Below are 15,465 nucleotides of genomic sequence, written 5' to 3'. Positions count from 1 at the left end.
GCCCAATCCTCCAATTTGTCTAGGTCCCTCTGTATCCGATCTCTACCCTCCAGGGTATCTAACACTCCTTCCAGTTTAGTGTCATCTGCAAACTTGCTGAGGGTGCAGTCCACGCCATTCTCCAGATCATTAATGAAGATATTGAACAAAACCGTCCCCAGAACCGACCCTTGGGGCACTCCTCTTGATACCGGCTGCCAACTAGACATGGAGCCATTGTTGAGCCTGATGATCTAGCCAGCTTTCTATCCACCATATAGTCCATTCATCCAGCCCATACTTCTTTAACTTGCTGGCAAGAATACTGTGGGAGACTGTATCAAAAGTCAAGGAATAACACGTCCACCGCTTTCCCCGTATCCACAGAGCCAGTTATCTCATCATAGAAGGCAAGCAGGTTGGTCAGGCATGACTTTCCCTTGGTGAATCCATGTTGACTATTCCTGATCACCTTCCTCTCCTCTAAGTGCTTCAAAATTGATTCCTGCTCCATGATTTTTCTAGGGACTGAGGTGAGGCTAAAGGGCCTGTAGTTCCCTTGGTTGTCGTCCTTCCCTTTTTTAAAGATGGGCACTACATTAGCCTTTTTCCAGGCATCCTGGACCTCCCCCAATTACCATGAGTTTTCAAAGATAATGGCCAATGGCTCTGCAATCACATCCGTCACCTCCTTTAGCACCCTCAGATGCAGTGCATCCAGCCCCATGGACTTGTGCTCGTCCAGCTTTTCTAAATAGTCCTGAACCACTTCTTTATCCACAGAGGGCTGGTCACCTCCTCCCCATACTGTGCTGCGCAGTGCAGTAGTCTTGGAGCTGACCTTGTTTGTGAAGACAGAGGCAAAAAAAGCATTGAGTACATTTAGCTTTTTCCACATTCTCTGTCACTAGGTTTCCTCCCCCATTCAATAAGGGGCCCACACTTTCCTTGACCACTTTCTTGTTGCTAACATACCTGTAGAAACCCTTCTTGTTACTCTTAACATCCCTTGCTAGCTGCAACTCCAGTGTGATTTGGCCTTCCTGATTTCACTCCTGCATGCCTGAGCAATATTTTTATACTCCTACCTAGTCATTTGTCCAATCTTCCACTTCTTGTAAGCTTCTTTTTTGTGTTTGTGTTGTGTGCAAGGATTTCACTGTTAAGCCAAGCTGGTCGCCTGCCATACATACTATTCTTTCTGCACATTGGGATGGTTTTGTTCCTGCAACCTCAATAAAGATTCTTTAAAATACAGCCAGCTTTCCTGGACTCCTTTCCCCATCATGTTGTTCTCCCAGGGGATCCTGCCCATCAGCAGAAAAGTCTCCTTTTCTGAAGTCCAGAGTCCATATTCTGCTGCTGTCCTTTCTTCCTTGTGTCAGGATCCTGAACTTGACCATCTCATGGTCACTGCCTCGCAGGTTCCCATCCACTTTCGCTTCCCCTACTAATTTTTCCCTGTTTGTGAGCAGCAGGTCAAGAAGAGCTTTGCCCCTAGTTGGTTCCTCCAGCACTTGCACCAGAAAATTGTCCCCTACATTTTCCAAAAACTTCCTGGATTGTCTGTGCATTGCTGTATTGCTCTCCCAGCAGATATCGGGGTGATTGAAGTCCCCCATGAAAACCAGGGCCTGTGATCTAGTAACTTCTGTTAGTGGCCTGAAGAAGAAGCATCCCCTCTCTCTCTCTCTCTGTTCTGTCTTTAATTTACATTGTCATCTTTTTATAACCTGAAGACATCTGCCAGTAAGATTCACAGAAGGGAGAAAATCCACTAGATCTTTTTAACACTGAAAAATAAAAAAAAAAGATGCATCGCCACAGAATTGTGCATCTTCAGACAACACACTGGGCACACCTTAATGATCTACGTGGGATCACTTTTTAAAAAGAAATTAACAAAACAATAAGCCCTTTATTTAAGTTTTATAGGTAGGGTTTGAAGGGTTAGATTTTTATGGATAAATGTTAATCACCGTGCACACACAAACTGACAAAAAAAATCCACTGATGATTGAAATTTACATATAGGCAAAGTAATAAAAATGCTGCTGGAGAAATTTTTAGAGTAAAATCCAGTGACTTTTCAATTAAAATAGTTAGTTACAAATGGACAAGGGACTAGTTATAGCTGTAACTGGAGTGTGCACAGCAATACCTAGCAGAAACACAGACCGCAGTGCTACACTAGGTTTGCGGTAGAATGTTATTTCAACTATGTACTTAGTTACTGACCAGAATGAACTGCCTCCAAGGTTAACTCTAGTTATATTGTAACAAAGTCCTTCCATTTAACTTCCTTAGGACTTGTCTGTGTGTTCTGTGAAGCTCTGTCTCCCTCCCTTGGAGCTTACACATCTTGCTGAGGTTTTAAATGATTTTTCTGTCTTGGCCAGGACATGACTTTCCACTTCAGCTACAAGAACGTGCCGCTGCTGTTTTCTGGACTAGTGATCAATACACCTGGAGGTTAGTAAAGCTATTTTAGCAAAGCAGCTGACTTGTTGCTCACCCCAGGCCAAACCAAAGGCTTGCTACTGGTCAGTCTTGTCTGAATGACCCCACCCCATGAGGTCATAGGTTCCTAGAGTGTCCAGGGCAAGATGTTAACAGGTTGGAAATTGGGGCACAGAGGCTGAAGGTGATGGGAAGACTTCCGTGTCACTATTTGAGTGTTGCACAAGCCTTAGCGAATGTGGTTGAGAGTTTCACTTTATGGGGTTGGACATCACACTCCCTGTGGCCTGTGTGGTGGGAGCTGTTTGTTGGATTGTTAGGTGCTTTTCTCTGTGTGCTTGAAGCAGATGACTCATTCTGTGCAGAGTCATTAACCTTGTTTTGTCCTTTCCTGTCTATCAGAAATGGCTGGTGCTTTTGTCGCAGTCTTCTTCCTAGCCATGTTTTATGAGGGCCTCAAAATAGCCCGGGAGAGTCTGCTCCGTAAATCACAGGTCAGCATTCGCTACAACTCCATGCCTGTCCCGGGACCAAATGGCACCACTTTGATGGAGACGCACAAAACAGTTGGGTAAGAATCCACTTTCCTTCTAACACAAACCCTGCTTATCTCAGCAGAAAACACGAAGACTGAAACATAGCAAATTCTAGGCAGATCAAAAAGTCCTCTGCAGTAAAACTAACTTCATGCTTGTACACGCTTCATCCTGAAGGAGCCTAAAGAATGAACTATAAATACAGGAACCTGCAGCTCTCTTTTTTGGAGGGAAGGGAATGCAACAGCTACTCTGCATCAGCCACATGAGGCCCTTTTTATGAAAAGGGAAACAACAAATAAAAGCAGGGGAAGCTCGTAGGGAGGTGTGCTGTTTCCACATTTTAATTTGGCCAGGACACTAGACTCTCTGCCTATTCTTACATAAGGCACCAAAGGATCTTTCTGTGCCCACAAGTGGTCAAGGCCTCTGTTTGCAGACAAGCTGCCCTGTGTGGCTGGCAATGAGGGCCAGGTAGTAAAATGAGCTGGAATGATTTTGATCCTCAAACCTTAGCAGCTGTGATCACTCTGTGAACCTCATTATTCCTTATCCAGGAATAACCGGTTTTATTACAAAGCACCCAGCTTCATGGAGGACATTCTAGTCATCTAGGACAAATACACATGACAGGAGATCTCTGCCCTTTACTATCCCATCTCTCTTGGTGTTTAATGGCCACTTTCAAAAAGATCTCAAAAAACCTAAGTGATTGGGCAACAAAATGGCAAATGAAATTTAATGTGATTAAATGTAAAGTAATGCACATTTGAAAAAAATAACCCCAACTGTACATACAATATGATGGGGGCTAATTTAGCTACAATTAATCAGGAAAAAGATCTTGGAGTCATTGTGGATAGTTCTCTGAAGACGTCCACACAGTGTGCAGTGGCAGTCAAAAAGCGAACAGGATGTTAGGAATCATTAAAAAAGAATAGAGAATAAGACGGAGAATATTTTATTGCCCTTATATAAATCCATGGTGCACCCACATCTTGAATACTGCGTACAGATGTGATCTCATCTCAAAAAATATATACTGGCATTAGAAAAGGTTCAGAGAAAGGCAACTAAAATGATTAGGGGTTTGGAATGGGTCCCATATGAGGAGAGATTAAAGAGGCTAGGACTTTTCAGCTTGGAAAAGAGGAGACTAAGGGGGGCTATGATAGAGGTATATAAAATCATGAGTGGTGTGGAGAAAGTGAATAAGGAAAAGTTATTTACTTGCTCCCATAATATAAGAACTAGGGGCCACCAAATGAAATTAATGGGCAGCAGGTTTAAAACAAATAAAAGGAAGTTCTTCACACAGTCAACCTGTGGAACTCCTTGCCTGAGGAGGTTGTGAAGGCTAGGACTATAACAGGGTTTAAAAAAGAACTGGATAAATTCATGGCGGTTAAGTCCATTAATGGCTATTAGCCAGGACGGGTGAGGAATGGTGTCTCTAGCCTCTGTTTGTCAGAGGGTGGAGATGGATGGCAGGAGAGAGATCACTTGATCATTACCTGTTAGGTTCACTCCCTCTGGGGCACCTGGCATTGGTCACTGTCGGTAGGCAGGATACTGGGGTGGTTGGACCTATGGTCTGACCCAGTACAGCCGGGCTTATGTTATGTAACTTGGCATTCCCAGCCCATGGGTTATTTTCTCTCTGCGGGGACCCTGCATTTCCCATCCTGTGACTCTTGTTCACTGACTGGTCATATTTTTCTGATTCCTCAGACAACAGATGCTGAGCTTCCCTCATCTCCTGCAGACAGTGCTGCACATCATACAAGTGGTGGTCAGTTACTTCCTCATGCTGATCTTCATGACCTACAATGCATACCTCTGCATAGCTGTGGCAGCAGGCGCAGGCACTGGCTACTTCCTCTTCAGTTGGAAAAAGGCAGTTGTTGTGGATATCACGGAGCACTGCCATTAATGCTGGACACAGAGCGAGAGCCTCTCTCTGCCCCTTCGCTCGCTCTAACTGCAGTCACCAAGAAGATGAGGATCATTCCCCGGCTGACTGAGAAGCAACATACACCATGAAAATCAGTGTGTGTTTTACCACCAATGTCCTAGTCAGGACAATGCCTGGGCAGCTCACAGGGATTCTTGGTGTTGGGGATTTCCCACCAAGCAGCCTGGCACCCACGCTAGATGGACCAGCTCTTGAGGTCACACCAGAGCCACCCTTGACCACGATTTATGTTGTATTTGTAGATTTTCCCTGATTGAAATTATGTAGCAAGTAGATATTTACAAGATTATTGAACTGTCCTTTTAAAGCATTTTATTTTTAAAGAATAAATGCTCAGATCTGGGGGTTTTATGAATGGTCGATAAAAGAGCTAGTATGTGACAATGGCTATTTTTAATTTTCTAAAAAATTCTGTACTTAATGCCTGGGGAAGGGAGGCGGGGATGTGACTGACCTCTGGGCCAGCAAAACCCTCTGGGACAGTTTGTAGAAACTTCTGTCCACAAAATTAGTGCTGCTGGTAAATCACCAGAGGCCTAGTGGGTTCAGGTCTGCTCCGAGAAGTGTGCACCATTCTTATTAACTCCAGTGGGCATATTGTATCTGGGCCAGACTGGGGCCGCTTTCAAGTCTGTTTAATGTTGCTGGTTTTCTGCTGTATTCTTGCTCTGCTCAGCTCTGAACAGCAGGAACATTTCAAACTGGCCACTTCAGCTTACTGATCATGGAAATGTACTCACCATATGCAAATCAGCAATTGCATTTTTAAGTAGTAGAAAGAGACTTTAAATAAACCATTGAAGCCCTGTTGATTTCATCTCGATTTGCAGCCATGTGCTGTTAGACTCAGATTTGTCATTCAATGCAAATTGTCAGCAGCTGGCTCTATTGTTCTGACTGTTTACAATATTGTGATTTCTTTTTTTCTTTCCGGTTAAACCAAGTGACACGAAGAAAGCTATTAAAGATTGACATTTCTGTAGAGGATATTCCTTGGCTGGGCTGGCAGGTAAAGAACCAAACTTGTGTAGGGAGGATATAGCAGCCTTAAAACTTGCTCCTCTTAGATGAGGGTTGGGGGATAAGAGACTGTAGGGTCAGTAAAAGGAGTTCCAACCCTGAGGACTCTTCTTTATCATAATCACCAAACTGGAACTTCTCAACATGGCTGTGCTGGAGCAACCAATGCCAACGTCAGAGCTGGGCAGCAGCCAGTGGAGAGCTTCCCACCCTCCAGCCAGGCCCCTCGTGCTAGGAGCCCAACAGATCTCACGAACAAGGCAGGGTTCAGGTCCTTCTGGGAGATCCCTGTGGGCAGCAGGTTGATTCAATAGTTGGTGGTCTTCCCTCTGAGTCACAGCTAAACTGTGGAACTAGGGAATTCTGTGTTGCTAAGGTGCTAGAGATGACATGTAAATCTGAGTTCCTGACCGCTTGTTAAAGATCTCTTGGTTTTCTGGGTAGGAGGTGGGCTGTTAGCCGAGTGTGCTGGCCTGATTCTGATGGGAGAAATGCTGTTCTGCCTCCTTAAATCCCCTTGCAGCTTAACTGGTTATTTTATACCACATCTCCTGTCCTAAGCAGCTATGTGGTGTGAAATGACTGATCGGGTTCTTGATGTGATCTCTGTATATTGTTGGTTCTGATACTGTGGCCTAAGGTCAATCTTGGGCCCTTGGAGCCCTTCTTGATCTGGCTGTGGGAAAGGTGGGCCTGGGTCTCTCCCAAAGAGTGTCATGGAATGGGAAACCTGGAGAACTTCTGCTATTCAGAGTTGATTAGCTCATTTGTAAGGTACTTTGGGATGAAAGATGCTACAAAAATGATATTTGTTTTACAGCCCCGGGATGAAAGATGCTACAAAAATGATATTTGTTTTACAGCCCCTGAATGTGATGTGAGGGGCAGGGCTGCGTGGTCTCAAGCAGCCTCTCACACAAACTCTACTATCCCCAGATGCTCTGAAATTAAATAAAATCACCAGAGGGTGAGAAATGGCAGAGGCAAGGAAGAAAAAGCTAGGTTGGCCCAGGGGATGCATGGTCAGTACGGCCTTAGAATCAGTCCCAATATGAACTCCAGTTCATGTTCTGGTCGTGTCCAAATAGCCACTGACCTCTCAGCACATTGTGGCTTGTTGCTACTTTAAGCAACTGCTGACAGCTGTTAATGTCCCAGAAGGCTATGGGCTCAGCTGTGATGAACTGGCAGTAGTGTTTCCTTTGTCACAGTGTACTCATTGTAGAGACTCTGAGGGCTTGTCTACACTTACATTTTATAGCGCTCTAACTTGCTGGCTCCGGTGTGAAAAATCACCCCCTGAGCACAGCAAGTCTGAGCACTTTTAAAGCGCTAGTATGGACAGGCTCCCAGCGCTCGGAGCTAGACGCCTCATGGAGGTGGTTTACCAGGAGTGCTGGGAGAGCTCTCTCCCAGTGCTCACACATGAACACACTCACGCTTTCAGCTTTTGCTGTTTCATGTAGCTGATCAGCATGTGAATGAAAATCAAGGGGATCAGATGTGACTACCCCTTCTGGGATTTTGACGGGAGATAAGGAAGACTCCTGGCTCCATTCTTCCATGCCTGGCAGTGCAGGTTCTTCCCTTTACAGTCCTGGTGTTTTCCAGACCCAAATAAATGTCCAAGGTGATGTGGAAGGAGTGGCCTCCTGAGGAGTAACTAATGTACAGTGAAAACGAGGTAGGGTACAATAGTGCAGCAAAGTTCCAGCCAGACTGATGTCCTCTCTCCAGCAGTGGCCTGTACCAGCTGCATCATGGAAGGAAAAAGCCTCCTAATGTACTTCAAACAATTCTCTCCTGTCATAGCACTTAGGCCCCCCCTCAACTCCCTCCTTTCTGCCTCCTAGCTGTTAAACTTCAGGGCATGGAGCCATTAAGTAACTTCACTAGAGGGATTGGCACTGGCTCAAGTGGGTGAAGTAGGTTCTGATGCTAGTCAGGCCAAGGCTGGGAGAGGAAGAGAGGGACACATCGGTAACAAGTACAATTCAAAACTACTCTTCCCCATCCCCCATACATGAATTGTGCCTCTCTACTCTACCCTGATTGCAGCATGCTTTCTCTGCTTGATGAGACCCTGATGTCTCTCAATGTTCATAGACTTTACTAGCCTGAATCATTGTATTTCATAAGTTTGCTAAGAGTGGCCAGGGCCATGTCTTAGCCTTGAGGCTCACTTAATGAGTGTGCCCCTATTATCTCTGTGGGCTTCTCATGAGCCTTCAATCCATGGCCAGGTTTTACCCTTTGTGGTTAAATGTAAATTGACAATCTAGTGGTGCGTTTATAAAATAAACTGACAGAGCCACATCCCTCACTGGGTTACAGTCTCCACATGGTACATCAGTCCTAACATCCCTGTGTTCCTGGCCCAGGCTGGTTGATTTGCCAACCTCTCTAGAGCACCTTCTAGTAACACCCCTTTTCCTGCCTGGAATCTTTTGCAGGAGTGTTTGAGGCAGACCTCCTGATGCTGACACTAGACTTCTATTGGAGGAAAGCCCCCCTCCAATGACTAATAATTGTTCTTAATACATTTATTTAACAAGCTTAAAGATAATGTATGATGGGCTGTATGCAAGTATGTTTTCAGACTGTACCTCCTGATTGTGACCTTGGATGAATTACAGTGTTCACTCAACTCCTAGGCTCTGAATTCTGTTGCAAATAAACTGTCTTTTGTTGCTTTTTTTTTAATCTAAGTGCCTTTAGGAAACAATTGGGGGTAGTGCCTTTTAGTTGAGCTATAGCTTGTTCCAGCTGTATCACAGGGTTGGTTACAGGGGACCATGACTTTGTTTTTAAATCCACTGTTCTGGAAACAACTTGTTTGAAATGCAAATAGAGCTCTTCCTGTATATAATTAGTTAATAAAGTAGACTGCATTTTACTGGGGTGGAAGTGTCTTGGAAGCTACCTCCAACATGGAAAAGGTAAAGCTGGGCACTGAGCCAGAGCAAACACCACGAAGAGTAACTACCCAGCTGTAAGTGGCTGATGCAGTCAGCACCTAGACTGCTCAACATGGCCTTATCCCGAGCTCCTTTCCAGCTGACCCACCTTCACAGGGCAAGTACACTGCAGAGGCTTTGAGTACCAGGCTTGCTGTGTTTAAGAATGGAGAAAAGAAACAGCATTTGCTGGGGCACTTGAGTACCAATACCAGCCCATGAAAAACAGCCTTCAAAGCTCTTGGGATAGTAGTGCTGGAGCTCACTGATGCATGACCAGCACGAGTAACTTTCTGCTCATGTAAGCTTACAATGGATGGGAAAAGTCAAGTAGAGGAACAGTAGTGAGCAGATTTTGGAGGGGGTTGTGCTTTCTATATACATCCTGAGCAGAGGGGCCATAAACCTACAGCTGTTTCAAGTGGGTGAACAGCAATGCTGGAGAGGAATTTAGTATGATAGATGAGTTTATAACTAGGAGTAGCAGGACAAAACTAAGACAAGGAAAATCTGCCACTGTGTAGTACTGGTCTCCCTCAAAAAATGGTGGTTACTCCATCACTTGGGCTACTTGGAACAAGAATGGCCAATGCATCAAAAACTGGTGGGAAACAACCTTGGACAGAAGGTGACAAAGAGATGTTAACTTAGTCATCCACTCTGAGGGTCCATGTCCTGCCTTCTGTCCCCAGGCTCAGCCAGTAGGGAGTGGAGTGTCAGTCTTGTACACCAAGACTCAGTTCCCTCAGTTTTTGTAACCTAGCTTTCTCTCAGTCATTTACTTGTGGCCTGAACTCCATCCCTTTAGCTGACCATGACCTCACTCAGGTACAGGTGCTGGCCATACAGCCAGTTAACCCTAGCACTGCTAACCTTCATCTCAGATCTCTGTATTTTGCTGATCAGCCTCTGCCAGAAAACAATCGATTTAGGCATATTTTTTGTCTGCGACATTAAGCTATACAGCTATGATTGGTGGCCTTTGCTCTTTACAGCCAACGCCCCTCAGCACTCTAAAAATCCTCTCCAAATAGCTACAGCCTAGTCACACTATTGGGCTTTTAATTATTTACTACTTCCATTGTCAGAGTCAAACTTATTTATCAGAAAGGCTTTTTACCACAAAGTGAGTCACCTCCCAAGCCTCCCATTTATACTATTGCACTCTTGGAAGTATTTAGAGAGGGAGATTGGATTGTGAAAGGGATTTGAGCCTTTCATCTTTGAGGCACCAGCTCAAATCCACCTCAGCTTGGCAGTAGCTGTCTGAATGCAGCTATGAAATGACTTCTGTGAAAGAGTTGAAGCCTGGTCCACTTCCTAGTAAACCAACAATCCACATAGCAGCCATTGTACTTGGCTTCCTTCGTGGCATGCTCAGGGGAGGCCAAGGATTTGACAACTTGGGAGTAAACAGGCAGTTGTGCGAGCGCAGTATCTAGGGAAGTTTGCCCTGCCTCCCCTTGGTGTGCAGAGAAACAGGCTTTCACTCACAGCTACCCAATCCATAAAAATGTGAGTGACACCTCTCTGAATTACTCCCCTGGGCTCAAACACCTGCATCACGTGGAGCTGGGGCAGTGCCCTCGGTTGATTCCTGTTTTTCTCCCCCACAGGAGGCCAACTCTGCTGTTAACATTTTCCATTAATCTTTACCTGCCCCTGTGTGTGTTTTCTGATACATTAAGAGCCTCTCATTTAAAAAAAATATTTATTTAAAACAAAGTGGCTGGGCAGAGGGGTTTCTGGAGGTACAGTAACAAGTCAGGTTAAAAACACATCCCACCAGCCTTGGGAAAAGGCAAACACTTTCCCCTATTGAAGCCCAAGACTCATTGGCAGACACAGGCCAGTCCCAGCCAACTCTAGAGCTACCCAAACAGCCTTTGAACATCTCTGCCAGCACTGTCTGGGATGAACACCCCATCATGGAACACTCAATTGCCCGTGGAAGGTGGCAGGCCATCAAATCTCTAGAATTCAAAACTTCCAAACTGGGAGGAACGGTTGTTGGGTTTGGGCTGAGGTTTGTAACCAATTCGGTCATTTATCATTTGTTCTCGACTCTTGTGGTCATTGCTCAGACCAATAGCTCCTTCTCCATCACCGGCTCCCACTTCATCCACATCTTCACGCTGCTTCTTACAACTCTGGGGAGGGGGGGGGAAAAGTGATCAACTAAAAATAAGGACAATGGAAAACTAGAGAAACTCTTCAATGGATGGAATGTTAGCACTGTCAAGGAGATGTCCATTTCAGCTCTGACAACTGACCACAGGGAGAGCCTTCAAACTGTGAAGGTATGAAAAATGTTAGGTAAGCTGATTTCATTAGAGAAACTGCTTACAGACTGAACAAGTTCATTGGATGTTTTTGGATAGCCATAACGATGAAAATTAGGGCTGTCAAGCAATTCAAAAAATTAATTGTGATTAATCGTGCTGTTAATAATAGAATAGCATTTATTTAAATATTTTTGGATGTTTTCTACATTTTCATATATATTGATTTCAATTACAACACAGAATACAAAGTATAGTGCTCACTTTATATTTATTTTTGATTACAAGTATTTGCACTGTAAAAAAGAGAAATAGTATTTTTCAATTCACCTAATACAAGTACTGTAGTGCAATCTCTTTATCATCAAAGTTGAAAATGTACAATTATGTACAAAAAAAATCTGCATTCAAAAGTAAAACAATGTAAAATTTTAGAGCCTGCCAGTCCACTCAGTCCTTTTTGTTCAGCTAATTGCTCAGACAAACAAGTTTTTTTACATTTGCAGGAAATAACGCTGCCCGCTTCTTGTTTACAATGTTATCTGAAAGTGAGAACAAGCGTTCTCATGACACTGTTGTAGCCGATATCACAAGATATTTATGTGCCAGATGCGCTAAAGACTCATAGGTCTCTTCATGCTTTAACTACCATTCAAGGGGACATGCGTCCATGCTGATAATGGGTTCTGCTTGATAACAATCCAAAGCAGTGTGGACCAACGCATGTTCATTTTCATAATCTGAGAAAGATGCCACCAGCAGAAGGTTGATTTTCTTTTTTGGTGATTCGGGTTCTGTAAGCGCCGCATCGGAGAGTTGCTCTTTTAAGACTTCTGAAAACAAATGCCACACCTCGTCCCTCTCAGATTTTGGAAGGCACTTCAGATTCTTAAACTTTGGGTTGAGTGCTGTAGCTATCTTTAGAAATTTCACATTGGTACCTTCTTTGCTTTTTGTCAAATCTGCTATGAAAGTGTTCTTAAAACGAACATGTGCTGGGTCATCATCCAAGACTCCTATAACATGAAATATATGATAGAAAACAGAGCGGACAATTGTAATTCTCCCCCAAGGAGTTCAGTCACAAATTTAATGAACGCTTTTTTTTTTAGCAAGTGGCGTCAGCATGGAAGCATGTCCTCTGGAGTGGTGGCCGAAGCATGAAGGGGCATACGGATGTTTAGCATATCTGGCACGCAAATATCTTGCAGTGCCAACTACAAAAGTGCAATGCAAATGCCTGTTCTCACTTTCTAGTAACATTGTAAATAAGAAGAGGGCAGCATTATCTCCTGTAAATGTAAACAAACTTGTTTGTCTTAGTGATTGGCTGAACAAGAAGTAGGACCTGTAGGCTCTGAAGTTTTACACGGTTTTGTTTTTTGAGTGCAGTTATGTAACAAAAAAAATGTACATTTGTAAGATGCACTTTCAAAACAAAGATTGCACTACAGTATTTGTATGAGGTGAATTGAAAAATACTATTTATTTTATGATTTTTACAGTGCAAATATTTGTAATAAAAATATACACTTTGATTTCAATTACAACACAATATATACGAAAATGTAGAAAATCAAAAATATTTAATATATTTAAATTGGTATTCTATTGTTTAACAGTGCAATTAAAACTGATTAATTTTTAATCACAATTAATTTGAGTTAATCATGTGAGTTAACTGTGATTGACAGCCCTAATGAAAATATGTTGTCCCATAAGTGTTAATACACGAGTCACAGAATTAAGACATCTCACAACCCGCATGTATACAAATGGCTATCAATTAATAGGGGTGATGCTACAGTCACACAGGTGCATGGCAGTGCACTGTAAGTTAAGGATTGCCACTTCATATGGCTAAATTCAGTGCCTTGCATGGTGACAGGTTTCAAAGTGGTAGTTGTGAAGTACTCCTCGTTCATTTTGCGGATCCAGACTAACACGGCGACCACTCTGAAACCTGCAAGTTAAGGGAAGCCAAGCCTTGCTCAGGATGTGTTTAGAGATAAAGTTACTCACAAAATGTGTGTTGGGGGGGGGGGAAGAGAGGTCGGGTGCACAGCCATTCCCTGAAGAAATGGAGAAGGCCTATATATTCGCAATTATGGGGCTATCATTCCAGGCAGGGATTCTGATGGCTCTGAAGTTTTAAGATGTTCCAGACCTTTTCATACCTATAGCCCCAAGATTCCCAACTAACATCATTCTATGTTTTCAATGTAAATATTATGCTTGTCCCAATGGCTACAGGTGCATGAATACAAATGTCATTCACACAATGATAAACCTACATTAATATCAATGCTCCTCTGCACCCCCTACCCTACCAGAAATAGATAGAGCCCCTCTCCACTCACCGATCCCCTCAGGGACAGCCTGAGCAGATAGGCAGGCCATGCAAGATATCCTGGAGGTCCCACAATTAGGGTCCCAAGAAAGCAAGTTCCAACATCAGAGTTCTCCATTGAGAATGACAGGCCCCAGAGGTACTAATTTAGGGACCGTCAAATCAAGACTCCCAGCTTCACTTGACTACTGAGAAGAGGAGAGAAGCAGATGTCTAAGATACACATCAGCCAACTTGAACTGCACCCGGACGTTAGCTGGAGGCTGCAGAGACTGTAGAACAGAGGAGTAAGATGCTCGGTACATGAACCATCACTAAATGAAAAGGCTGCTGCTCTGCACTAGCTGAAATTTTCTATTGGTTTTTGTACATGCTCGTACACTGCTGCAGAGTGAGGTTCTATTCTCAGACAAGCCCCGTTATGCACAAGTCCAAATTACCAGGGTTCAATCACCTGATTTCCATACAGGAGTGTCTCCAGAAGGTTTACTCTCACCTCAAGATCCTTTCTAATGCTCTCAAACTCTTCTATATCATCTAGTTTCAGCTCCAGGCGGGTTGGTTTCCGACGCAGCATTTCGAATGCTTCTCAGACAAACTGGTTCCTGTTTGAATTTTTAACAGAGGGTCAGCAGAACCTGGCTATCTTGCACTAGTACAGTGGTGGGCAAACTTTTTGACCCGAGGACCACATCTGGGGGTATAGAAATTGTATGGCGGGCCATGAATGCTCACAAAATTGGGGTTGGGGTGTACAAGGGGGTGAGGGCTCTGGCTGGGGGTGCGGGCTCCGGGATGGGGCTGGGGATGAGGGCTTTGGGTGTAGATAGGTACTCTGGGGTCGGACCAAGGGGTTTGGAGGGCAGGAGGGGGATCAGGGCTGGGGCAGGAGAGGGTGGTTCTGGCATGCAGGCTCGGGGCAGCACTTACCTTAAGTGGCTCCTGGAAGCAGCGGCATGTCCCCCCTCCAGCTCCTACACAAAAGCGTGGCCAGGTGGCTCTGCTACGTGCTGCCTTGTCCACAGGTGCCGCCCCTGCAACTTCCATTGGCTGTGGTTCATAGCCAATATGAGCTGCAGGGGCAGCATTTGGGCTGGGAGCAGCATGCAGAGCAGAGCCTCCTAGCTGCCCCTACGTGTAGAAGCCAGAGGGGGAACATGCCGCTGCTTCCAGGAGCCATGCAGAGCAGCTCCCGACCCTGTGCCCCAGCTGGAGCGGGGCAAGCCCCAGACCTCGTTCCACAGCGGGAGCTCAAGGGCTGGATTAAAAGGGCTGGTGGGCCAGATGCGGCTCACGGGCCATAGTTTGCCCAACCCTGCACTAGTACAAGGGAGAACCAGACAAATGTCTGAATGTTGTAAATTAGCCAGTGACTACGCATACTGTAGCACAGACGACTTGGCTTGTTACTCTGAAAACTGCAGTTTAGTTTTAATTAGCTAGAATGCTCCACAGCGTGACACCAAGGGCCTGCTGGCTATTGCTGCGAGCAAGGGGAGGTCTCAGAACAGGGCCTGGCCGCCTCTGACGGAATGGTGTGTGGATTAACTAGCTCCTGCTGCAGGTGACCAGTTATCATTTGCAATCCCCTAGGCCCATGTGCTGGGTATTGCACACAGAACGGCCCCTGCCCGGACAGCTTACAATGGCACCGGTGAGTGAGGGCGGGGAGGGGGTTACAGCCCTGGGCAGAGGGATCCCCCAAGGGGCTCCTACACTCCCTCACTCCTCCCCGGCCCCAGGAGACCCACAGACCCCTGCCACCCCAACGCCCCGGCCCCCAGCACTCACCGCCGGCCGCACCCACCCTGGCCCGGCCCCGCCAAAAGCAAACGGGCCCCTAACCCGACCGGCGCCCCCGCCCCGTGGGACCACACCTCCCGGCATGCCCCGCGCCACGTTCCAG

General features: G+C 45.3%; 2 protein-coding genes across 2 annotated transcripts; one reads left to right on the top strand and one right to left on the bottom strand.

Annotated features, from left to right (window-relative positions):
* Window positions 1-1,619: 1,619 nt before the first annotated feature.
* Window positions 1,620-5,767, top strand: SLC31A1 (solute carrier family 31 member 1). The gene is made up of 3 exons (XM_026658721.1): window positions 1,620-2,451; window positions 2,842-3,010; window positions 4,707-5,767. Exons 1-3 carry the CDS (start codon window positions 2,382-2,384, stop codon window positions 4,906-4,908), a joined length of 441 nt encoding a protein of 146 aa, XP_026514506.1. The 5' UTR covers window positions 1,620-2,381; the 3' UTR covers window positions 4,909-5,767.
* Window positions 5,768-10,624: 4,857 nt separating this feature from the next.
* Window positions 10,625-15,414, bottom strand: CDC26 (cell division cycle 26). The gene is made up of 3 exons (XM_024217480.3): window positions 15,351-15,414; window positions 14,056-14,164; window positions 10,625-11,077 (listed from the first exon to the last, which is right to left on the bottom strand). Exons 2-3 carry the CDS (start codon window positions 14,134-14,136, stop codon window positions 10,901-10,903), a joined length of 258 nt encoding a protein of 85 aa, XP_024073248.1. The 5' UTR covers window positions 14,137-14,164; window positions 15,351-15,414; the 3' UTR covers window positions 10,625-10,900.
* Between the last annotated feature and the right edge of the window lie 51 nt (window positions 15,415-15,465).

This window comes from Terrapene carolina, unplaced genomic scaffold, assembly GCF_002925995.2.
Source record: "Terrapene carolina triunguis isolate 2854851 unplaced genomic scaffold, T_m_triunguis-2.0 Scaffold508, whole genome shotgun sequence".
NCBI classification, from domain to species: Eukaryota; Metazoa; Chordata; order Testudines; family Emydidae; genus Terrapene; species Terrapene triunguis.
Note: the sequence above shows the minus strand (reverse complement) of the source record. Positions and strands in the feature narration are given on the sequence as shown.

Coding starts and splice junctions, on each gene's coding strand:
- CDC26 (XM_024217480.3), bottom strand. CDS start 14,136: ATGCTGCGTCGGAAACCAACCCGCCTGGAGCTGAAACTAGATGATATA. Junction 11,078..14,055: donor GCATTAGAAAGGATCTTGAG/GTGAGAGTAAAC, acceptor CCCCCTCCCCAG/AGTTGTAAGAAGCAGCGTGA.
- SLC31A1 (XM_026658721.1), top strand. CDS start 2,382: ATGACTTTCCACTTCAGCTACAAGAACGTGCCGCTGCTGTTTTCTGGA. Junction 2,452..2,841: donor AGTGATCAATACACCTGGAG/GTTAGTAAAGCT, acceptor CCTGTCTATCAG/AAATGGCTGGTGCTTTTGTC. Junction 3,011..4,706: donor GAGACGCACAAAACAGTTGG/GTAAGAATCCAC, acceptor CTGATTCCTCAG/ACAACAGATGCTGAGCTTCC.